We start from the raw sequence: 22060 nt of genomic DNA, 5'->3' as shown, positions 1-22060 counted from the left end.
ATGATCTCTCATCTTCCTCCGACGATCTCTTGTCTTTTGACTCTCTCTTCATCTCTGATGTGACGCTCTCGCCCTCTTCGATGCTCTTTCTCTCAAGTTCTTTCTTTGACGACCTCCCTATCTCTCGAGATCTCTCTCAACAATCTCCATCGACACTCTCCCTCGACACTCTCTTCCTCTCCGACTGTTTGTAGTTGTCGGTGTGGTGTGTTGTTTCTCTTGAGATTTCTGGATCTATCTTTACGCTTCCATCAAAAGGTGAGACGAACCTTAGATTTCTATCTACTTTCTTGATTTATCCTTAAACTAGTTGCTAAAGGTTGGCCTTTTGTGCATCGTATCCAAATAATTGAAAGATTACACTTGAGAATTCCATAAATTTTAGATTTTCCTCCTTTTGTGCATTTTCTCTGAACAATTGAAAGCTCATCCAAATATATTGATTTTCGAATAATTGGTGAATAGATATCGAATAGTTGATGAATAACTTGATATCAAAACCATGAAATATTGTTAATCGAATGTTCGATACATAACTAAACGAAGCAAATTCGAATTCTGAATATTATTCGAGTCGAATTCGAACACGAATACGAGTAGTGCTATTTGAGCCGAGTTCGAATTCGAACAAGGCACTATTCGTTCAGGTTCGATTCGTTTCCACCCCAAGTGACAATACAAAGGAGATGTGCTTCAAAACAAAAATTTCATAGAGTTTCTCCTTTCACCCGTTTAACCTAAAATCTGGGCCTTTTTACTATTTTTCTTAGCACCAAATTGAAATTAAAACTCTTTTTAAGTAAATTGATGTATAACTTCGCCGAATCAAGCTATTAATAAGACAAACCTTGCAGTTATTTATTTTTGGTGCTATCAACTATGATTATGTAGTCCCATTGGTTTCTGATCATGTGCTTATGTCATTTCCCAAAACTATCAGCTCCTCTTCAACCTGCCTAGTTGTAGTTTTATGTATATATGAGCAATAGCATAGCCTAGCCTTAAGATGCCACCTATCAGCCGACCGATCATTCCCTTTATTGGGAATGCAGCTTTTGTCTATTTTCTATATGTTGTGTTCCGATCATCATAGTGCACACCTATCTTAGCCCCATATAGCACTCTACCTAGCAAAACAGAAGAAGACTTCTTGATGTTTATCTAGCAGCACAACTACCATTCCTCTCCTTCATTTGCTATAACCTTTAAAGTTTTGCAATGCTTTCTGTCTCCTTCTATTTGTAATCTCAAACCTCGATTCAGTTCCTTATTCTTTTCACTTGTAGGCTCGGACAGGGAACCTATGGATGATTCTGAAGGTGAATATCTCAGGCGATGCGAGCATTCTCAAATTATGAAGCAGAGAGAGGAACATGAAACTGGAGACAAAGATGCTGCTTCTAGCGGGGATGATACAAATGGTTCTGAAAATGATAGCCATACAAATGTTGATGAAATAGCTAGCATATGGTTGGTATTTTTTTCCTCAGCGCTTGACATTTTGTATATATCTAAGTTAATGTGAAACTACTGTTAGAGGCAAAATCAGTGACTAGTTTATTGCTTCAGGCTTGACATTCATGCTTGTTATTCTTTATTTCACTTTTATCCCATAAATTGTGCATCTTCACTAGTGGTTTGGAAAAGTTTAGCACGTGCATAAAAAAAATATCACATGACTTTTTGAAGGTCGTTTTCTCCGATATTTTCAGGCTTGACATGCATTCTTGTTATACTTGATTTCAATTGTATCACATCTAATTAACATAAATCTTAGTGGTTCTGCAAAGATTTGCATATGCATCTAATTGATCCTTCATGCATTATCCTTATGCACATGGCTTTCTTAAGGTTGTTTTAGCAATATATTTATCCGGTGTGGTTATAAGGTACTGCTATTTGCATATATGGGAATGTGCTAATAGAGGCATTCTTTCTGGATTTGGATAAATATTTTCCCATATTTGCTTACATTCTGTTTCTTTTGAGGAAGCATGCTATCTTCAAAGCCAAGGTGATTCCATTGGTGCACATATATGTGCACATCATCATGAACGGATGCTTCATGCATTATCCTTTAGCACATGACTGTCTGAAGTTGATTTGATCCCATATTTTGCAGTGTACTTATAAGATACTGCTGTTGTTTGCGTATGAAATGGAAGCAATAGTTTACATGGGGGTGTTAATGGTACCCATCTTTTTTCTGGATTCGGCTAGATCCGTGTTCATGTTTTATTATCTAATAAGGAGAATTGCTGTGTTTAAAATTGTCTTGAAAAGTAGAAGGGTCAATCTTTTGTTGCTTGGATTCATACTTCTAGACGTGAAGGAACTGATAACTTTCGATAATAGAATCCTAGAAGTCATATTCTTGATAGAACAGTTGCTGTTGATGTTGCTGAAAAACTTGAGCATTTCAATTTTCTTAACCTCAATTTTAGTTTGTGGTAGTTGATAAAATTATATCGTAAGCTCTGTACCATGTTAAATTTATAACACTGTCATATATGAGCAGATAACCAAGTATTAGTCTAATATGGAACATTGGTTATTTGTTAATATATATATTGTCATGATACTAGGTAAAGTATGCCAGAGTTCTTTAACAAGTGCCATGCTAGCTTTACCATCATTGCTTTGTTGAGTATTTGTTTTGGTTTCTTACAAGGATTGACATGTGTTGAACATTTTTATTGGGGACCACTATTTATCCTGTATATATCGTTCATGTGTGGATGGAAGAATTAATTTTGTTTTTACATTTTCTATATGTTTTGTCTATCTTATATTTAATTCTTGGTTATGAATGACTTTATGTAGTTCTTTCCATCGTCACCTGGAGGACATTCTAACAGTTGAACATGCTGGTGAGTTGACAAAATCTATATGGAAATATAAGTGGGAAATGCCTGCAACTGGCAGATCAATGTCGAAGTGGATGGGAACAGGCGAACGCTTGTCAATGGTACCTTTCCAATCACACAGTCATAAAAAACCGCGATGTCTCTTCTTGACTTCATTGACAGTGGTATCATTAATTCGTTAAATTAGGTAGCGTTTGGATACTATGGTGGTTTTAATTGTTTCTATTGTGTTTTTGCCAAAAACAAAACACCATGCTTTTGGAAACCATTGTGTTTTTTTGAACTAAAAACTCAAACAAAAAACACAACACTTACTTCAAAACACCTTTTTCACCTTTTTGTTGTTTTGAGTTTGATGTTTTGGCTATGAGTTTAAGGTGATGCTAACAAAATAAACATAATATGTCATATGTATCTAATTTAATTTATTATCAACATGCTTATAGTATAATATCATATCATATTATATTATTGTTAATCTTATTATATATTGATAATATTTGGTAAATAAAATAAAATGTATTAATAATTAAAAATAATTTTACAATAATATAATAACATATTAAATACTGACATTTAATAAGTTGAATGTATTATATTATAAAATAGTTAAAATAATATAATAATAAATACGAAAAAATAAATATATTAATACAAAATACTATGCAATAAATAATAAAATAATATATTGGTAACAAATGTTAGTGTAATAACAATGTATTCATAATATAATAATATATATATTTATATCATAAATTGTTATTATATCATTAAATTATTATTAATAAATTATAATGTATTAAACCTATAATATATTTTACAATTTTAAAGAATAAATAATAAAGTAATATATTGGTGACAAATGTTAAAGTAATAATAATTTATTCATAATATAATAATATACATATTTATAATATAATAATATACATATTTATATCAAATTATTATTATAACATTTAATTATTATTAATGTGCTAGCTTTAGTATCCTCTTCATTACAGAAATATTGTATCATTGATACCCTACTTTGATCCATGGGCATTATGCTGCTTTTGGTCAACAACCTAACATACTTTATCACTGTTGCTATAATGGCCGTATATTTCATCACTTTATCCTGGCTAGTACCAGGCCTTGTGCAAGGCGCAAAATCGCTCATAGCACATGCAGAGATATTAAAAACTACCGTAGTAATCATTCTGTATTTCTATATTCTGGGGCAATGCTATTTGACTCACATAAATTAAACCACTTTTGTCCTTGTAGGAAGTTAGCAATGACTCGGTGTATGGGGTCAAGCAAAAACTCTACAAGCATTGGCTAGACATCTTCAAGGCATCTGATTTTGCAGATTTAGATCCTCAGTTGACATTCTTCTTTTCACTTTGTAAACGCTCTTGCCTTAGCCTCTGTGTCATTTTTGTTTACACATGATCTTTTTATCACTGACCTTTTCTGAAGTTGCGTGTATATTGAATTAGGTTGCTTCAAAATTGTATTTGCACCATTAATTAATTTAATTCTTTTTGAGACTCTGGAGTTTTGATATCCAACAAATATATGTTATTGTATTTTGGAGTGATGTCACAACTTTTTGACACTTCCAGCAAATTTTCAACAGAAATTCATGCCTTGCAAAATCCATTTTTAACACTCAGTCCAGTAGTGTAATGGATCAAATGTTTCAGACACATGTCCCTTTTCTTCACTGCATGGTCTTAGATAGTTCAGAGCTAGGCCTTCCCAAAGTGGTAAATTTGCTAAGTCTTGAAGGAAAGTACAAGAAAGTAAAGGAGTGAAGAGAGTAAGAAAGATCAAAAGAAGTAATTTGTTTATGAGAAGAGAGGAGTGAAGAGAATAAGGAGATGTAAAGTACATTTGCTCGTCAATAAAAGGAGAGAAAAGTTTGGCCCCTAGTAGAAATGAAATGAGAAAAAGACTTGTAGCCAACATCTAAAAAATGGATTAAGCTCTTTGTTTTTTGGTTTAAAATTCGATAGCAATGTATAATGGAAAAAAAGAGAGAAGATAATAGGACTAGAAATAATTTTTGATATCTGCAATGAGAGGGTGGGAGGAGAGTTAAGTATGGAGGTGTGAGGAGATGCAAATGCGTCTAGGAGTTGCCCAAAAGGGTGCAACAAAGTTTTATTACATGGGTGCTTCAAAGCTTTTGTCAAGAAGTTGTAGCCAGCTCCCAACATTAATGCAAGTTGGTAGTCTGTTATTAAACATAGTGAATCTTTTCATGGAGCTCTTATTTATGTTGAGTTGGTCTTTGTAGCTGTTCACATGAAGGCTTGGATGGTGCTAATGTGGGCTATATCTGTGACAGTTTGAGTTTCATTAATGGTAGATCCTTATTCTTTTATTGCTTCACATTTCTTGTCATCCTGTTTTGCACTGTTAGCAAATTTACCTTGGAAGCTTACACAATGCCTCCTATTTCTTGTGGCCCAATATTTATACCTACATTGTTTGACAAAGGTTTTAAGAGAGAAAATGCACAAGCAGACTGTGATCTTAGTAATCTGAAGGATTATATTTGCTGCTAGTTAAAGGAATTAGTTTATGTTCCTTGGTGGAAAGATAAATCATATGTTCCATTGCCAACCAAAATCAGAGGGATCAGGACTTGCAAGCCTTCACTTAACACGATGCTACATATATTGCACAATCACCTATTATCTTCAATTTCGTATTGTTTTCTTTAATTTTATCCTTGTTTTTATATCTTGTATGTTAGAAAGGTATATAATATTTATGTTGGTGGTATTTCGTATATAAAATGTAAAATTGTCTTCTTTGCTTGTTCTACATTTGGCAGGCCATAGCTATCGTGATATAATGCATTGTAACAAAAAGCCATTTTATCTTAAAGGTGAGGAGGATTCAGTTATCATGGACGCGTACCTTATGCATGCTGTAAGTTCAATTTTTTTCCATATCTTATAATAGAAAGTTATTCCAGAATTGTTTATCAAAGAGTGTGTGATTTCTGATTTTAAATCATTTCAATCCTTTTTTCCCAGTTAGATCATGTTTTTAAGACGAGGGATCTTGTGAGCAAGAATAATGCAAAAATTAGCACGGATCCAGATGGTAAAATGGATGAGATTCTTAGTGCAAGCAATTTCCTTGATCATGGTTTTACACGTCCCAAGGTGATGAAAACTCTACCTTATTACATGATAGTGTGCTGTTACAGAAGTGCTGGCTAAGTATTTAGACTCAAAATCTTTTTCCTGAAGCTGCAAGTCCTGTTTACTGTTTAAGTAGGTGTAAGTTATGCTATTTGAGATATTTTTGAGGAAATCACCTTGAGCAGCACATGTAAGCTGTAGTTGGACTATGAGGTCTGTGCTTCAGCATAAATGCTGCAAATGAAGTGTATTCCTCGCATTTCTTTGCCGGAGGCATTTTTAGCAATTGGAAATGGTTGGATAAACATCTGTCGTGTTAAAGCTTAGAAAGAATAGTGTAGAATTCCCAATATAACTTGAACATTTGCTAGAGTAAAGGTCTCTAGGATAGAGTCTATGTGTTGTCCTATCTTTTTATTTTAAAAAAATTCGTTATCTTTTATGTGCATGTAGAAGGACGCTTCCACTACACACAGAAACAAGTTATGGTGAAGGTTGAGGGTTATAGTTTACACTCTTATATGCCTCCGTGGTTGATTGCTTTTTTCATAGGGCCGAAACCTGGAGTTACGGAGTGATGCCTTTTCTCTAGTCTGCGTTAAGTTTGTGGACAGTGGGGTTTGAACGTGGGTTGTCTGATGCCCATGTCAAAAGACTCTTCAACCACACCACCAGAACTCTGAAGTCGTTGTGAGGGCTGAGGATCATGGTTCTATACTCTAGATTTAAAAAATAAGAAATTAATGATAATAAAAATTGTTAAGCTATGCCTTGCTTCATGAAAGGGTTTAAAGATTTACCTTGCAACTTTGTCTTTTTAAATGCTGATTCTATTATGTAAGTGAATCAGAAAGAGTTAATTGTTCTTGTACCGAGTAGAGAGAACACATAATTAACAGGATTTCATCAGAGGCTACTCTAAACTTCTCTGTTTATTAATAACTTGTGAAAAATCGATGACTACTTTACTGTTCTTGTATTTCTTTTTATTGCTCCGACTTTATAAAGCCATCCTGTATTGCTGTTCCAAATTCTAATATTTCTGATTTGAAACCTGCTAACTTCTGGAACTCCAATACTGATACCGTAACATACAGAATGAATTTGGGATAAACCGAGATTTCCAACTTTAGTTTACGTAATTTCATCTTTGATTGTGACATCATTCAGAACAAGCTGATGGTAGCTATAGTTCCCTAGGATTAAGTGGGATGCAGGCTTTGTTTCAATTACAGTTGGTCATTTCATTAGACAACGTAACTATGGTCGCTCATTTTATTAGACGCCATAACAGAATTAGCATTTATGGTGCTCAAGTGAAGTGAAGTGGAAGGTGTTTATGAATCTGTAATAGCGTGAAACTGTTAGCCTTGGTCGACTCTGATCATGGGTTATGAGAGGGGTTTTCCAGGCGTGAACTATTCAACAGAGGTGAGCTAGCATTTGGGAGAGGCTAACTCTTTGTTTGTTACTTGTAAATGTCACATATTTTGTCATGTTATGCCTGTTGTGTGTGGACTGCTTGAATGGAATGTCAATTGTGATGTATAACTGGACTGTGTTTTTTTACATTAGATATTGACTTCTATATATAATATTTCTTATACATGAGATCTATCTCCTAGTTTATCATGTGTTTCTGGTTAAACTGTTGTTGTCAACTACATTGTCTTTATTCCTCTTTGCTCATTTAGCCTTTTGAGTTTGGATACAAACAGGTGATGTTTTTGCTGCCACTTGGAAGCATCGCATTACGTGTTGTCAAAAGGCTAATTCAACTTATTCCAACATCAAATAAAGTAAGCTTTTTATTATTTCATGTCTAATATTTGATCATTATTGTTGCAATTCTGTTTCTGATATATTTTTGGTTATTCTTCTGCTGGCCATGCTATATACGGTGTGGTAGCTGCTTGCATAATTGGATCCTTATATTCTAGTGGTAGTGCCCCAAATTAATGGGTTAGTTAAATCATGCTTCTAGTTTTCATACTCATGGGAGGACATCACATGACTTGTTAGTTTCTATATTTCTCATGTTTTACCAAAACGGTCATTATCATGATATCATCAGAGAGAAAATTAAAAATGCTACTGGAAGAAAGTACAGTCATAAATATGTTATTTCCTTCAGGCTGTTCTTATTATCTCAGAGCCAAAATATGGGTGAAGGTCTCATTTTTATACCTTCACTTAGATTCACATTGTTTTGCTTTTTTGCAAATCTCATCTGTTCATCTATAAATTTAAGCCCTATAACCCTACGATGAGGAGGCTTGGATTTTATTTTATTAGATTTCAAATGCTGTAATTTTGTAACTGTGTTGTTATAGACTTCTAGATTTTTTACCATTCCAGTTCAAAGGCTGGTTAGTTTTGTGTAATATTACATATCTTACCATCAACATTATAGTTCATGAGGTAGGACTAGGAGTATTCTTGTGTATAATCATGTCTCATCCCTTTCAAAGTGCAACTATCACCACGGTCACAGTTCAAATTAAGCATTTTATAGATTGTGGCAACAAGTATGAGATGATTTGAAGATAGAATCCTCTCGCTGGTTATTTCTTGGATAAGAGGGAGTGCATGATTGAAGTAGATGACTGGAACCAGTTTAAATTTTCTGAGAAGTTATCTCTTTAGCTTGTATCATTTCCCTTAAAAAGTCCGCATATTTTGGAACTGTGAGAATGATGAAAGGAGGCTGGTATATCTAGGATACAGCTTCTCCGCAAATATAAAGTTCATATTATTCATTTGTGAATTACATCAACTTTTTCAAAGAGCTTCTGATTAGTAGTGGTGACAATAACCATGAACCACCTGTAGTGTTATCTATTTAGGAAAATGGTTATCTCTACCCTTGAATCAGATGCAATTTCCTGTCATACTTGATTTTAAGACCATTTGGACCATGCAAGTTGCTTTTTAGGATTATGACAAACCCTTATATTGTCCATAGGTTCCTTAACTAGGAAGTGTTGATTTGTGGGGAGCTTGACTCAGGTCTACAAACAATCATAAGACTCAAATCAAATCTTTCATCGACCCCGGCTCCATAGACGTCTATATTCTCACAGGAAAAGCCTTAAATTATGACCAATTTTTTTTATAATTCATCCATTCTGATAATCTCACAGGTAAAGCCTTAAATTATGACCATTTTTTTATAATTCATCCATTCTGATAAATTTTACTATTTTTCATTGACAATATCTTTAATCAATTAATTTGAGTCGTTCAATGCCATTTTTAAAAAGAAAACCACAAACCTTTTCATAATTAGGTTGTGCTATTTAGGAGTTGATGATCATCATTAGCACTTGTATGCTTCAGAAATTGCACAAATCTATAAAACTGATTCTCTTGATCTTTCATATATACGTAGCTTGTCATCTTGATGAGGTAAAGACCATTGCCCTCCCGGTTCATATCTTTCGCAACAATTTGCAAGCAAAAAGTTTTCCTATTAAAAAAACTGCTATCAAGATTTAAAAAAGTGGGAAGAAAAAAAAGAAAACTGAAGAAGAAGACACGTTTAAGGCGGTCGCATAAAGAAAAGGGTTACGAAGGAGAGTGAAAGAATTTAAGAAGATCTGCATATTTTTTGATTCCTTTTTGCTAAATTTCTTTTTCTAAATAATTAAGACAGGGATAAACCTTTAATGTAGCCCACAAAAGTGTTAAATTTTTAACATTGGTTAGAGTTAGGGGTAAAATTGAGGGAGAAAGGCAGTTTAAGAAGCAAATATATAATTATGATGAGTTGGGGGACAAATTTCAGAATACATCTAATTAGGCTTAATAGTGGAAAATTTAACTTATTTCTCTCCGTCTCTCGCTCCTTTCTCTCAAAGCTTAAATTCACTAAAACCCTAAATCCTATAGCTTCGCCCAAATCCTAAATCTGAGAGCCCTTGCTTAGACTCGTCGTCGCCACCTGACCTTTAACCGATCCACCGCCGCCTAGATCACCGTCCAGACCCATTGTCGCCCATTCAGTTTCCTCTCCCCATCTTCTCACCTATTAGCAAGCGAGTTAAATATTTTTTTGAGTCGTGTTTTTCAATGGTTAATATTGTTTTGTTTAACTACCAATTCACACATTCAAAAATTTTAATATATCAAGGATATGCTATAAATTGGTTTTGTTTATCAAATAGTTTTTTCAATTTTACTAAAAATTAAAATATATTAAAGTATAGAAGTTATTTATGGTTAATGGAATGTTATTTATTTTGAGAATGAGTCATGTAAAAATTAGACATTGTAGATTGTAAAGATTATAATTTGTGAGAATTGGTAACTAATTATAAATAAAAAATAATTGTTAATTAATTGCAATAATAGTTTGGTATTGGTTATCTGGCATATTTTTTTTAGTGATTGAAAAAATTTGGAAAACTGATTGTCTAATTTCTTTTATATATCCTTTTTTATTTTTATTTTTTGTAAAACTTATTGTCTAAATTCTTTATATGTCTGTTGCTATATATTTTGATAACAATCTTCTAATAATTATGTACTGCATACCAAGTGTTTACTTTTATGAATCTGATTTAATTTTGTAGTGAATTTTGATTAACTATATTGTATATATCATTTGATTTCATTAATGGAAGCAAATTATAACTAAAAACTCACTTTTGTGTATAACTAAAAATGCTCACTTTTGTGTATCACATTACAAGAAAAATATGATGCAATGAAATTAATAAAATGTATCGACTACTGAGAGCATTCCCATTAGATATCAATGTTTTTTATTTTTAGATAAATAGATATTTGTTGTCCGTCTCCCTAGGAAAAAAAATTCTGGATCTGCCACTGCTTAGAACAATCCCTAGTAATAACTAGATCCCAACAGGTTTAACAAGCTAGCCATCTTGTCACTACCTGATCCCAACTGGTTTAACAAGCTGTCAAATGCTAATTGTTCATTGCGCACATCCTCTTCATCTGAAGAAAGGCTACCTGATTGCATTTAAATAGAACAAATTTCATCAAGAAAAACTCAATAAAGTTTCATAAAATATTTTTAAGCACAAGGCTTGCAGAACTTGGGAGTGCAGTCTGAATTTCTAAATCATTGTTCCTCTTTCTCAATTTCTTCTTTGCGTCTTCAACCTGGGCTAGGGGGTTGGATCTCTTTACCGCTAAGAAATGAAAATTTCAATCTTTGAACAAACTCAAGAGACATAGGGAACAAAAAGATGGACTTTTTGGAGGGGCTTTGGAAAGACACCTCTTTTCTTTGCAAGTTGTTTACCCATTAGGATTTATCTCTTCACTTGATAAGGGTCCAAAAGAAAAACACCAAGAACTTCAAGATTATGATTTCACTTTAAAATATTTATTTCAAGTATAACAAAAATGAAAAGTAAAATTTTAGTTCAATTTTTTTCACTTAATATGATGATTTCAGATAGGGATTTGGCAGAGGAAGTAGAGAAGCAGCGGAGGATGGTTCGGAGGAGACAAAGAGGATGAGGGGCAACACAAAGAGTAGTGGGCAACAACAATAATATGTGACTGGTGAAAGTTGGTGCTAGTTTTTTTCTTTTTATCCTTTTTAGTACGCAAATGAAAAGTCTCCACTAGAATCAGGATTCTTTTGGGGTTTAAGTTTGCTATCTAATTATGTTTTTAAAGTTTTCTATCTAGTTGTTACTAGGGATTGTTTTAAGCAGTGGCGGACCCAAAAAAATTTCTAGGGAGACGGACAACAAATATCTATTTATCTAAAAGTAAAAAATAGTAGTATCTGATGAGAATGCTCTCATTAGTCGATACATTTTATTAATTTCGTTGCATCATTTTTTTCTTGTAATGTGATAAGATACACAAAAGTGAGTTTTTAGTTATAATTTGCTTCCATTAATGAAATCAAATGATATATACAATATAGTTAATAAAAATTCACTACAAAATCAAATCAGATTCATAAAAATAAACAGTTGGTATGCAGTACATAATTATTAGAAGATTGTTATCAAAATATATAGCAACAGACATATAAAGAATTTAGACAATAAGTTACAAAAAATAAAAATAAAAAAGGATATATAAAAGAAATTAGACAATTAGTTTTCCAAATTTTTTCAATCACTAAAAAAAAATATGCCAGATAACCAATAACAAACTATTATTTCAATTAATTAACAATTAGTTTTTATTTATAATTAGAGTTACCAATTCTCACAAATTACAATCTTTACAATCTACAATGTCTAATTTTTACATGACTCAATTCTCAAAATAAATAACAATCCATTAACCACAAATAACTTTTATACTTTAATGTATTTCAATTTTTAATAAAATTAAAAAAAACTATTTGATAAACAAAACCAATTTATTGCATATCCTTGATATATTAAAACTTTTGAATGTGTGAACTGGTAGTTAAACAAAACAATATTAATCATTGAAAAACACGACTCAAAAGAAAATTGAACTCACTTGCTAATAGGTGAGAAGTTAGGGAGAGGAAGAGGAATGGGCGGTAGTGGGTCCGGACGGTGCTTCGGGTGGCGGCGAATCGAAGGTCAGACGGAGACGGCGACGACGGGTCTGAGCAAGGGCTCTCTCAGATTTAGGATTTAGGCGAAGATTTGGGATTTAGGGTTTTAGGGAATTTGAGCTTTGAGAGAAAGGAGAGAGAGACGGAGGGAAATAAGTAAATTTTTTTCGCTATTAAGCCTAATTAGATGTATTCTTAAATTTGTCCCCCCAACTCATCATAATTGTAAATTTGCCCTTTAAACTATCTTTCTCCCTCAATTTTACCCCCAACTCTAACCGATGTTAAAAATTTAACACTTTTGTGGGCTAAATTACAGGTTTATCCGTGTTTTAATTATTCAAAAAATAATTGACGGAGATTCCTGCTACTATATAAATTTACATCAGCCTTAAGCTCTTATCTTTTTGCATTAGTTATACACCAACTTACTAGACATATTTAGGTTGAAGTCCATTGTTGTATGTTATCAGTAGTCTTATGTGATAGTAGAATAATTATGAGGCTAAAGGGATAATTCTACAGCACGATTATAAACTAACAATGTTTTAAGAATCAAAATGTTGGACAGTCGAAAAATATGTGTAAAAAGTGAGTAGCTCAAATGAGAATGTTAGGATGGTTCTGTTCATATACACTAAAGATAGCATACGAACTGAGTGCGTCCGTAGTAAATTAGAGGTTGCTCCTATTGAGGGTAATATGAAAAGGGAAGGACCTACAGTGGTTTAGTCATGTACAACGGAAACCTCCTAGTGCACCTAAGGAAAAGTGATAATATTATGGGATAAAGAGATCTAGTGGTAGACCTAAAAGAACTTGATCGGAGCATATAAAAAGGATATGAATAATGGTTAACTTAACAGAGGAGATGACTCAGAATAGAGTGGAAGAATATCATTAATGTAGTCGACCTCAAACATTTAGGATAAATGTGTTGTTTGTATTTTTTTTTATTTTGTTGATTATTATCGATTGTAAACAGCTTCTTTTTGAACAAAGATACCCAAATAATGCTTTAATCATAGTTATCAGTTGGGTATGGGCTAAAACCAACACAATCCATATCTAACAAATTTTAAGACATGGATGTGAAGCGTAGGATTTATGTACAAGAAGTGTATGACCAGTATTATAAATTAGAACGTATATCATATAATTGAGTACATGTCTATTTAAATGTATGTATACATTGAAGAAGTATCAATGAAGTGTCAATGCTGGTAAGAACACATGTTGGGTACATGTATGGCTTCATGATAAAAGTACCCATGTAACATAGTGCCACAATAATGCCCCATATTTAGGGGTGCTAAACTGTATCCGTATCCTAGAAAATACCCGTAACCGTATCCGTTAGGATACGTATATGGTTACTCAAATCTATAACCGATAGGATATGGTTACGGATATGATTTTGTAGTGAAATATCCGTATCCATATCCGAAATATCCAAATACACATTAGTCATACTCTTACGATAGTTTTGATTCTTAGATTATGAATTTGTGGTTAATTTTGATGATCAAGATGTCTAATCTTAACTTTTCAGTTATAATGAATGTATTAACGAACTCTTTTGTATCACATAAGCTATGTTTTTCTCAATACTATCTAGTTTTCTCATATCCGTTTTGTATCCGCATGCGTATCCGCATCTATATCCTTAACCCTTATTCGATTTTAGCGGATATGGAAATGAATTTTTCTTACCGAGATATATCCGTATCCGAGATGGGTAAGCGAATATGGATATGGTAAGCATTATATCCGAGCCGTATTCGGACCGAATGCACCCCTACCCATATTGCTTCTCACTAGGAGTTATTGTCAAATACATAGACTAAAATTTTACAAACAATTTATATGTTTACTGTGCACAATATTTATGCCTTCAATTTCACCTTTTGCTCTTTGCTTTGTGCGGGAGAAGTCTGGAGGGGTGCTTCTTGGTTGTGTGAGACTAAATTGTATAACCAATAGACTAAATTTGTGCCTTAGATTCGCATTTTGCTCTTTTGCTTTGTGTGGGAGATGTTTGGAGGGGTACTTCTTCGTTGCATGAGACTAAATTGTATAACCAATAGTCAGGCTTTTGCATCTGCTAACCGAATGAACCCTCTATCATAGTTTCGAGTCTCTGGAAATTTGCATCTATCTAGAGGCTTGATGTCACTATGTCCAATCATAACTAGACATAAATGCAGTCCAATCTTTCACGGAGAGTGATATTCCATATTTTATAGTGATGATCGGTTTTCTGATTGCTCATAATCTATATTCCCATCTTCCTGGCATTTTTGGTTCTAAGATTTGTATTTTCTATAGTTTCCTTGTACAAGTCTAAGAGCGTGCTATATAAATGTCTGTTCTTTTTGTGCAAGCTCTGTGGACTTTGTGTTGTACTCCTCAGGAAAACCATTCTACTTTGTTTATAAATCAAAATATTGTCAAGTGTTTCTATACACCATATATTTGGCTCTATATCTTCTACTAATCCAAGTCTGCTAAGTCGAAGTAACATCAGTTCATCTGGATCCATCATCTGTCTTCACTACTTGAATGACGTATACTGTTATACGCTAATTAGTATAGAAAATATGCGTATATAATCAGATATTTATTTCTATGCTGTTATTCTTTTATCTGTGTTTCCTTTGCTGATTTGTCAGACCAATATAGAGCACATGGATCGCTTATTAAAGGAGTTTGGAACTGATGACACTGAAGAAGAAGACAAGGATTCGAAAACTAAAAAACCTGCGAAGCCTAAAGACTTTCAACGTCTGTTTGGTGGAAACAACAATGATCACTTTATGATAGGCATAAAGATAACGAAGTAAGTAATTTTTCTTTTATTAGACCTATATCAAGTTTTTGCTACTATGTGGATGTGGTTTAACATCAGCATGTCGATTACAAGTTATATTTGGTAGTTCTCTGTATGTAATTATTCCTTTTTTGGGCAACATATCTAATTGTTCTCTCTCAAAGTCTATTGATTTTATAAAGAAAACTTACTGACTTATGAGTAATCATTGAGATAGATGTGGTCGATAATGACTTCTCTCTGACCAGCTTGGTGACTAGTTTTGAGCCAGTCTCAACCAAGTTTAATAATAGAAGATCTTAGTTTTGATTCCTCATCTCTGATTAATGTTAAGTTACTGTAACTGGCTGTGATGTTTATTGTTTCAGCCAAATTGGGTCGTTTGTTTCTCTATGATCACTTCCTTTAGATTTTGGCACAGAGCTTTATTTATCAGATTTTTTTGGTTTATTAATACTTCAGGTTGATGTAATGAATAGTAGTATTATCTTCTTTTAGCAGGCATATAGTTGGAAGGTATGTTTTTTAAAGTAGTGACGCTAGGTACTAAATAACTGAGGATAACGACGTAGAAAAACCATTAGAGTGATATAAGTGTAGATGTTTGGTATTTTGGGACTTGGTTTATTCTTCAGAAGGTCAGAAAGAAAAGTTTAGGTTAGAAGGTGTTGTACCGATTGCCATTAGAAGATATGGGCACTAACAATAGAAAATATTACAACTTTGAAGGTGTTAGAATATGAAATTATAACCCTCAATCCTCATCACAAATTTTGTGCTTTGATACGCTAGAAGAGTACTTTGACATGATAGCAGAGCAACCCATAATATTGGTCATGAATTTAAATTAGATTTCTTAGAAAGATTTATACTGCTGTGTGAATCCATGTTCCACCCATAAAAAAGGTGATTAACCAGCAAGGGCATGTTATCGCAACTTCGTAATTTTGGTGTAGTGGAAGAGTACTTTGATGAAGGAATGAATTAACTGCATATTTGGTCATCTCTAGTGCTAGCAGTGATATATGGTTAACTATATGTTGAAGTTACAATGTTTTCTTTCTTACCTTGTACCTAACTTGGAGGATTTTTTTTGGTAAATTTTCTCTACTAATAAGCTTGCTGATGCATGTTGAGGTAGTGGGTAGGGTTACCTTTTCTTTTTTTTTTCTTTTTTTTGCGCAACATTGGGGGCGGGGTGGGGGGAGGCTTGGTGGTGATTCGTTTTGGGTAGGACCGATAGGATACCTTCCTTTTCTCCTCAAAAAGTGAGAAGTTCTATTTACTAAAAATATCAAAAGAGTGAATCATTTGTATTAGCATTTAGTGCAGCCTTCTTTATCAATGTTGGTATTTGACTTTTTTAACCTTCTCTTGCAAGAAAGGACATGGAATACAAAATCTGAAGTTGCAGACTAATTTATTCTCTAGTCAATATGCTGTTATCAGCTTCGACAGATGTAGCTTTTGAGAAAATAATTACTCGTTGCAAAACTATTGGTTTATTAATTGCTTGCTTGTACTATAGCTTTTATGATAATGTTTAGGTTACTATGTTGTAATTGATGAAGACTTTTCCCTTTTGTAGGAAAAGCATAAAATTCTACCATGATTTTTATACATCAGATATCATTATAGCATCACCTCTTGGATTGATCACTGTAAGTTCCTCTGTATAATCATTTCTTTTTCAAAAACTTGTAATACTACTATAATATTTGTTTTATGAAGTTACTTATTTGTAGCTTTGCTCCCTCAAGTTGCTTTTTTGCCATTGAATTGGAAAATTGCTGAAATATTTTTGGAGTAAATATCTTTTCTTGCCAAAGGATACTATCCTATATTATGTAACACCCACTTGTTACATTATTAGTCCGAAGCTGTGTTGTATCCACTATATCTTTATTGTGGTAGACATGAGCATTGCGGTTTCGTTAATTTGGGTGGAAAAAAGTACCGGTATGCAAGGTTTTAAATATCGGTTATCGGGGATTTATCGGACGATCAAAATCCTTATCGGATAGCGAAAATCAGAGATATATCGGGGATAAGTAGTATTTATCGAAGCAATATACTGGATAATGTATATATATAATATAACAACTAAAAAAATGTAATCTAACCATGTTTAATGAAATATAAACATACCAAAACAGAAAAGCAAAGGATGTACAGTTTATTCACTAATTTCTTATATAAGTCTCTGGTACAGGAAAAACAAAAAAGCAAAGTATGATAAAAGAATAGTTATAGAGCTGATATTACTTAAAAGAGAACGTGCGTGCGTGAAGGAATTACAAGAGAAGGAAAGCTCACAGCATGTGTATATAGCCATGTTTTCGGACAAAAAAAAAGTTGACAGAGGGTAGGCGGGCGACAAAGTTCAAGGTTGAAGTTCACGAAGGTGAGCGACGAAGAGGTGTAGAGAACATGAGATAGAGATAATGGAGGAAGCGCCTTACGAGAAAAGGAGCAACCGCTAGAGACGAAGTTAGGGTTTGAAGGTCGGATTCACAAAGTTTCGGATTTTAAGTTTCATATTATTAACAAAATAGGTCGGGTCGGGTTTTAAGAACTCAACAACTCAATTCAAAATGCCTGACCAATAATCCTGATAATTTAGCCTTACTTATCGGCCGATAACGTCGATAACTCGCCGATTATCTCTCCAAAGTGATAATCGATTACAAAATCAACTTATCCTAGCGGAGATCTCAAAAATCCGATAGCTCGGCTGATAATATCTATTATCAATCGATATTTAAAACAATTCCAGTATGGGTGTAGGAACTGGTACGAGACACAACAAAATTTTAAAATGTAGGGTACGGAACACTGCTACATACATCTTGAAATTAATAATTTACATGAGATCATTATTGTTTCTCAATGCATGTGTTATTACAATTAAAATTCCTATCACAATTTCAAGTTTCTTTTACTATGTTGATCATTATAAATTAAAAATTGCACATTTTTAAACTAGACATCGAAACAACCCTTTTAAATCATAGTTTTGAATTGGTCATAGGCTGAAACAAAACCGACCATGTCTAACGAGATTCAAGAAATAGATGTGAAACGTAGGATATGTCTAAGAAGTATATGACAATTGTTTAAATTAAAACATATATCATATAATTGAATACTTGTCTAAGTAAATGTATGCTTATAGCGAAGGAGTGTCCATGAAGTTTGGGTACTGATATGTGTCCGGTTTGTGTCCGGTGCGGATATAACTTCATAATAGAAGGGCTTGGGTATATAGGCCTATGTTGCATGGGTACATGTACGTATGCGGGACCCGAAAAGTTTGTAAAAGGTAGGGTATGGGGGCACATCTATATCAATATTTATATATTATTTATTGAAATTAATAGCATGAGATCAATATATTTTTATTCACGTGTTATGAGAATTAAAATTCCTACAACATTTTATTGTTTCTTTTATCGTGGATTATAAATTGTAAAAATGCTCTTTTTTGGACTAGACACCCAAACAACCTTTCAAGTCATAGTTTAAAACCCAACGAGTTTCAAGAAGTGGATGTGTAGGATTTATGTATAGGAAATATTTGTCAAGTGTTCTAAATTGACCATGTATTGTTTAATTGAGTACATGTCCAAATAAACATATATGCAAGGAGTGACTAGTGAGCTTGGGTAAGGGTATGTGTTAGAGTATGGATACGGCCTCATGATAGAATTACCTAGGTAACATAGACTGTAACTGACATCATTATTGAAGCTAAGCATCAAAACTCAGGCTATAGATTGGAACTACTCTTAATGTTAAACAATTTTCAGGTTATAGACTTAACGATATCTCCGTAGTTAGTCGTACCATCTTAGGTTAGTCAAGTTAGAGTACAGGAAGCTTTATTAAAGTTCCTCGACCACTTAAAATTAAACTAAAGTTGAACTTCTGATCTGTACAAGCTATCTACATGTAAGACCATTTAAGTTAATGCCTTTTTTTTATCCGGCTTCTATTTACTTAAGATATTACATCTTCATGGAATCAAATAAAAATGGTAGGAAAAGCGAATTCTGTAAGAATAAAAGTTAACCTCCCTACTTCAAGTATAAAATCTGATTTTCGGTCTTCGTTAAAATTTTAACCTTCCATTGGTAAGGGTTTTAGCCTGGATAGGATAATGAACAAAAATTCTAACTTAATTACTTTCGTAAAATCTATTTCTCTCGTAAAGTGGTAATATATCTTTTAATTCCAACTTATTTACTTTAAAAACCTAGTTTTTTGGTAAAGTGGTAATATATATTTTAGTCATTAATACATCATCAGTTATTCACCAGGTCAAATTTTCAACCGTAATCTGTTGACTATCTCCTATGCCACGATATATTATATCATTTCCTTTGGTTGCAATATAGACCATCTGCATTTACGATATTCTTTCATTAGTTAATAAGCAAAGTTGTTAGATAATATTGTTGCATTGACTGTTATCCCCTACGACTCATTCATTAACAATTTCAAGTATTAATAACTATAGTTCTTCATTAAAATCCTTACTTTCATAAAGTTCACACATATCATCAACTTATTTCTCTTACTTAGTTGTTAGCACAGTTGACATTAAGCTTCATTTTCTTTGTAAATGAAGTAGTACAGTTATTTTCAGGGTTAGATTGACTAATTGCAACTATTAGGATATTTACGCTACCTAAGACGTCATGCTTTTATTAAGCGTCAGATATGGAGCTAGAAGAGTCTTGCTTATATCGAGTCTGTTATGCTATCTGCAGATTTAGACCTTGTTTGGATAGTTCAAAAATCCTTGAATATCATTTGGGTTGAAAATGTTTTGAGATTGCACCTAATTTCCCTTGGATGAGAATCCTTTGGATTATAATTCAAAAGGTTTGTTTGGATACAATGTATCAAGGCATTAATTTCTGTCAAAAAAATGTTTATGTAACCGAGAGAAGTTTTTAATTAGAAAAAGGAAGTTGATAATTCTTTCTTGGAATTAGGTCTATGAAAACATGCAGTTAATAGCGCAATGGCGTGAACGATGGCTTTGTTTAAACATGAAATAGAAAAGAATAGATGAAAAACATGTTTAATTGTTGAAGGCAGTTGCTTATTTTCTGCCGGTTTCTGTAATGTCTTATAGCTTCTTGTTCTTCCCAACCTTAGTTTGGATCATTCTTTGAAGATGGGTGAGGGTGGGTGTTGTTCTATATAACAAAGCTAAACGAAACTCCTTTTGTATATGGTGGGATTCAGCTAATATATGTTCTTTAGCAATGTTGTATCGTAATTTTAGATGAATGATGTGCAGCTATTCATTTCTAATGTATTACATCTTCATTATTGATAGTCCTTATATTGTTTTTTCAGAAAATTGGAGAAGCAGAGGCAGAAAAGGCAAAGGATGTTGATTATCTATCGTCAATAGAGGTAGGTCCATCATTTTTGTTTTTTATGATTGTCAAACTTGTTGGTATAATTTTTGCCCTTAGTGTTTTTCTTTAATGCTTCCTAAAGCACAAATAACATATTAAATTTATTTTTTAACATGCAGCTTTTGATCATTGATCATACAGACGTGATAGCAATGCAGGTAAGGCAAAACATTTCAATATTTCATTTTTTTTCTTATGCTTATAGAAGTATAAATCATCGATTAATTGAATCCTTTGAAGCGTTTGCAGAATTTGTCCCATTTGAATACTGTAGTTGAGCAACTGAATCATATGCCTTCTAAACAACATCAAACTGATGTCATGCGCATTAGGCAATGGTATGATCTCAATTCTTATTCCTGACATATTCTGAAATCGGGATGAGGAAAGTGTTCTGGATCTGAACCAGATAAGGACACAATCCTGAGATTGTCCTTTGTTGAACCAGATGAGGCTGAGACTTACCTTTGTTGCTTAAGCAACATCTGTTATAAAATTTTTCTACCTAAATCCCCTCTTTTCTTGACGGATTGCTGAGAGGATCATGAACTTCAAAATGTGCATATAGTACAAATTTTATTTGCAGTGAACGTAAAATACAAATTGCAGGTGTGTTATCATATTTATTAGCTTTTGTTTTTTGGTCAGGTATCTAAATGGGCATGCACGCTTTTATCGACAAACAATACTGTTAGGTGCTTTTCTTAGCCCAGGTATGAGCACATGTAAACTTTCTAACAATATAAGTTTAGATGGTTATATAAAATTGAAGATTGCATGTAATGATGTAACTGCGTTCAGATTTCTCTTCCGCATATATTATTCCATGAAAATGAATACATCCTTCTCCTTTCTGCTGGTCAGGAGGAGGGTTCATTCTTGACTGTTAAGCATACACCATATGACCAATATGTATAGATTGCCTGCATTAGCCAACTAAACACTCCGTGGCAAGCCTATTTTCGCGCTTAGTTCCCTTTTAGAAGATTGACATCATGTTGAAAAATGTAAAAGTTGATTGATATTTCATTATTTCTGGAGTCTCCTGAATTTGGAAATTTGCTCCTTAACTGTCCCATAGTGGTATGGTGCTGAGTGAAGCTTATGTGATGTTGATAAAATTTGAAATTTGCTCCTTAACTGTCCCATAGTGGTATGGTGCTGAGTGAAGCTTATGTGATGTTGATAAAATTTACTTGTATGTTTAGGATATTTGATGAGTGGTATGGTGCTGAGTGAAGCTTATGTGATGTTGATAA

The 22060-nt window shown here is 33.2% G+C and overlaps 1 protein-coding gene across 4 annotated transcripts in view; it reads left to right on the top strand.

Moving 5' to 3' along the window:
- Nucleotides 1–22060, top strand: part of LOC109849593 (U3 small nucleolar RNA-associated protein 25-like) — a 37576-nt gene that overhangs the window by 5649 nt on the left and 9867 nt on the right. For 3 of the 4 annotated variants that reach the window (XR_002249175.1, XM_020419442.1, XM_020419441.1), the window contains 12 exons: nt 1287–1470; nt 2824–2968; nt 4134–4254; nt 5695–5792; nt 5900–6031; nt 7729–7809; nt 15209–15375; nt 16955–17027; nt 20737–20796; nt 20921–20959; nt 21042–21139; nt 21450–21514. Coding sequence is in view for 3 of the 4 variants with exons in the window: in XM_020419442.1 (XP_020275031.1) it covers nt 1287–1470; nt 2824–2968; nt 4134–4254; nt 5695–5792; nt 5900–6031; nt 7729–7809; nt 15209–15375; nt 16955–17027; nt 20737–20796; nt 20921–20959; nt 21042–21139; nt 21450–21514 (1263 nt within the window). In the remaining variant the exon portion in view is untranslated. The remainder of the gene's footprint in view (nt 1–1286; nt 1471–2823; nt 2969–4133; nt 4255–5694; nt 5793–5899; nt 6032–7728; nt 7810–15208; nt 15376–16954; nt 17028–20736; nt 20797–20920; nt 20960–21041; nt 21140–21449; nt 21515–22060) is intronic. The other variant, XM_020419443.1, reaches the window with a different exon arrangement.

The sequence above is a fragment of the Asparagus officinalis genome, chromosome 7 (assembly GCF_001876935.1).
Source record: "Asparagus officinalis chromosome 7, Aspof.V1, whole genome shotgun sequence".
Taxonomy (NCBI): Eukaryota; Viridiplantae; Streptophyta; class Magnoliopsida; order Asparagales; family Asparagaceae; genus Asparagus; species Asparagus officinalis.
Note: the sequence above shows the minus strand (reverse complement) of the source record. Positions and strands in the feature narration are given on the sequence as shown.